This window comes from Nicotiana tomentosiformis, chromosome 9 (genome assembly GCF_000390325.3).
Source record: "Nicotiana tomentosiformis chromosome 9, ASM39032v3, whole genome shotgun sequence".
In the NCBI taxonomy this organism is placed as follows: Eukaryota; Viridiplantae; Streptophyta; class Magnoliopsida; order Solanales; family Solanaceae; genus Nicotiana; species Nicotiana tomentosiformis.
In genome coordinates this window covers 26110373-26114257 of record NC_090820.1, presented here as the reverse complement: position 1 = coordinate 26114257, position 3885 = coordinate 26110373, and the positions used below count along the sequence as shown (strand labels likewise).

The 3885-nt window shown below is 40.6% G+C and overlaps 1 protein-coding gene across 1 annotated transcript; it reads left to right on the top strand.

The window, feature by feature from the left end:
* Positions 1-1192: 1192 nt before the first annotated feature.
* Positions 1193-1981, top strand: LOC138898507 (uncharacterized). The gene has a single exon (XM_070184576.1). It carries the CDS (start codon positions 1193-1195, stop codon positions 1979-1981), a length of 789 nt encoding a protein of 262 aa, XP_070040677.1.
* Positions 1982-3885: the final 1904 nt, after the last annotated feature.

Sequence of the window (3885 nt, the reverse complement as noted above, 5' to 3'; positions counted from 1 at the left end):
ATAGAACGAGGCTGGATCAGTAACTAGGTCGGGTAGACTTTCGTACTCCCGGTACGTTGCCCCCACCTCAGCTCGAGCTGTCCTCTTGGGTAAGCGAGGTCTAAAATACTCCCCCAAGATTTTAAACCTAGAATAACATAGCCTCATGCCGGATCCCTAGTATGAACGTTTGTTTGCATCACGTGCATTTGACTTTAGGGACTCAACACAGGGGTTGAGTCCGTCCAGGACAGGTGTACCCGATAATTACAAGACCATCCTTATGCATCTTATGTGCTACATGTACATTATGTTTGATTCGGTTAGTGTATGTTGACCGGCTTCTAAAATATAAAAATAAGAATTGAGAGAAAACCAGAAGGAAGAAAATAAGAGAGAGAAAATTTAATTTTTTTTTAAATCTCGGTATTTGAAAATCCAAAAACCCTGTCAAAAATTTACCCCAAAACGATTATTACAAAATAAGATTGAATGTTTTCCCCAAAAAATAAAGTGTTATCCCATTCCTGAAATATTGATCAAACTACGCTGGCCTAATTCTCACCGGATGTGAGATACGTAGGCAAACCTCATCGGTTCCGGCCCCAATTTTCATAAAACGAAAAATTCAAAAATAGTTTCCCTTTTCTTGATTCCCTCTCTAGAATTCATTCCTTAGAAAATACAAAAAAAAAATTAAATTCAAAAAATTTTCTTTCTTTTCCGAAGTCTTTCATTTGAAAAAAAAAGATCAAAAATAATTTTCATTCAAAATCCAAAATATTTTCTTCCTTCTTTAGAATTCTTTCTTTTTTAAAAAAAGTTAAAAATTCCATAAAAAGAAAAAAAAACTCAAAAAAAATATTTAAAAGTCTTTATATAAAAAAATAAAGAAAAAGAGGTCAGTCTATTCCCGATCTCCCTGAACTACGTAATGATCTGATTCATGCGACGACATGATACGTAGGCAACCCCCAAATGGTTCGATCAAAATAGTTTTCAACGATTCTAAGATGAGGGATCAAAATGAGGCATGAGTGAAAAAAATAATAGTGATAAGTTTAGGAGCATGGCATATTACGTGTGATTCATATCTATAAAATGTCTAATCCTAGCACATTTGTTGTCTCTCATATAGTAAGCTTAAGGCGGTTGGTTTGTGGTGAAACTGTCAACACATCATTACTTCACCAGATCAAAGGGAACGGTAGTGATGGATAACAGTGATGAAATCGAGTTTGTCAGTGACTATCCCCAGGGTCCGTCAGTTGAGCAAGAGTCGGAGGAAGTAAGAAAATTGAGACAACAACTGTCTGATGTATATCAAGCTTGGGTTTCCGGTCAGCCTCCACCCCAGGGTCCCTCAGAGGGAACTTCCACCGTACCCCGGGCTACTCAACCACCGCTCCATGCAGTGAGCGATCACATTCTACCACTATGGTATTTGCCAAACTACACCCTCCATGCTGCCCCTGGTACCTCTAATATGCGACCTCCAGTCGCACTGGTCAGGAACACCCCTCTCATCGTGTCTGGCGCACCGGTATATACAATCCCGCCACCACCTCCTGTGACGAGGCCAAACAACGAGCCACTACCTCAGGCTTATGATGGCCAATATGACTCTCCAAATATGGATTTCAGGGTCTCGACTCCATACAATCAGACTCCTCAGTACGAGTCACCAGTGAAAAATGAAAAGCCTGCCAAGACAGGTGAGCCAGATGAGATGGCCAGGAAAATAAAAAGTCTTGAACAAAATATAAAGAACATACAAGGACTAGGTGGTCACAAAAGTGTTTCGTTCAGTAATCTATGCATGTTCCCTCACATCCATTTTCCACCAGGGTTCAAGACCCCAAAATTTGAGAAGTATGATGGACACGGCAACCCTATCACCCACTTGAAAAGGTATTACAACCAGCTGAGGGGTGCAGGTGGAAAAGAAGAATTATTGATGGCTTATTTTGGGGAAACTCTAGTGGGGGTAGCCTCTAAATAGTTCATTGACCAAGATATCTCTCACTGGCATATCTGTGATGACATGGCCCAGGCCTTCGTCAAACAATTCCAGTACAACATTGATATTACACCAGATCGCAATTCCCTATCCAATATGAAGAAAAAGCCGAGGGAAAGCTTTAGGGAGTATGCCATCAAGTGGAGGGAGCAAGAGGCTAGAGTTAAGCCACCAATGGATAATCATGAGTTGATCACTATTTTTCTAGAGGCTCAAGAGCCTGGTTATTTCAAGAACATGATGTCTGCTACGGATAGACCATTCACTGAGGCTATTAAAATTGGGGAGATGGTCGAAAATGGTTTGAAAACGGGCCGAATCTTGAGTCAAGCTGCTTTTAAGGCCGCATCACAGACCGTTCAGAATAGTTCGGGGGGTTTGAGGAACAGAAACGGGAGAGAAGAGAGAGCCATGATGGCTTCCAGCTCGAGGGGGCCCCGCATGACATTCAACCAATCATATATACTTTCTGAGGTCCCACAACACTATTGTCCCCATCAAGATGCTCTTTATGTTGTGGCACCGCATCCCTATGCAGTGATGAACGCGCAATCTTACACGCGGCCACAACATTATACACAAAACCGAGCTCCACCTCCCAAAAATGCCCGTCCCTACCAAGCTCCATATAATCCCCAACCAAATGTTCCCTAATACAATCTTCGCCCAAGAGAGCCCCCTAGAAGGACTCAGTTCACCCCTATTGGTGAATCATACTCTACCTTGTTCAAAAAGCTAGTCAGGCTAGGTCTGCTGCAGCCAGTAGCCCCGAACCGGCCAAACCCCGAGTCCCCCTCGCACCGAGCTGATGCTAGATGTGAATACCACTCCAGTATAGTGGAACATGATACTGAAGATTGTTGGACTCTCAAAAGAGTAGTGGAAGACCTCATCGAGGTCAAGGCAATAGTTCTTCAGGACGAGGAGGCTCATGATGTGACAAATAATCCCTTGCCTGCTCACCACACTGGGCCAATAGTCAGAATGATTTTTGAAAATGAGGAATTTGATCCAGCACTGAAGGCAATTGCAGCCATTGCCGAGACAGAAGAAAAGCCAAAAAACGGTCGCCAAACCTGAAAGTTCCCTATCAGACGAGAGTTTCAGTAGCCGGTCTTGCTATCCTTTCCGTGTTCGGATTATTTCAGGGTGTGATCCGGATGTTTAACTTTGTTTTCTTACTTTCCAATGTAAACCTTTCTATCTTTAAATTTTTTTTAAAAATCAAATGAAATTAATATATCATGGTCTAGGAATATCTCTTTTCTTATTCTTGTCACTTTTCTTATTCTCTTTTCAGTTCTGTTAAATGCAGATTTTAATGACATGACATGCTTGCGGACTTCATGACCAGATCCTAAAATACTGTCAGACTTTAAAATAATGATTCAAGAGTCAGAATGCAATGGATATAAGTTTAAGGAAATAAAATAAAGAATCGGAACAACTAAGGGAAAACTGGCTCCAAATTGGAAAGGTCCATACATTGTAACGAGAGTACTACCAAAAGAGAGCATTGTACCTGGAAAACATCGAAGGAAATGTCCATAAAATGACTGCCAACGCAAGTGTAGTCAAAATGTACTATGTTTGATCCTTTATATAACATTAATGTTCTCCGGTTGGGATGAAGAATGCTTTTTTTTCTCGCTATCCAAGTACTATCAATCCTTTGCAAACCCTTTGAGTCGGTTCCCTTTTGTTTGATGACCCTCTTTGGAACTTGGAAGTTATTATTGAAATAAAAAAAAAATGAATGAAAATGTAAAAAAAAAAAGAAAAAAAAAGAGAAAACAAAACAAAAACCAAAATAAAAAAGTAGTTTATTGAACTACGTTTGACTTAATTCAAGGATATGTAGGCAGCCTCTCTCTGGGGTTCTGTCA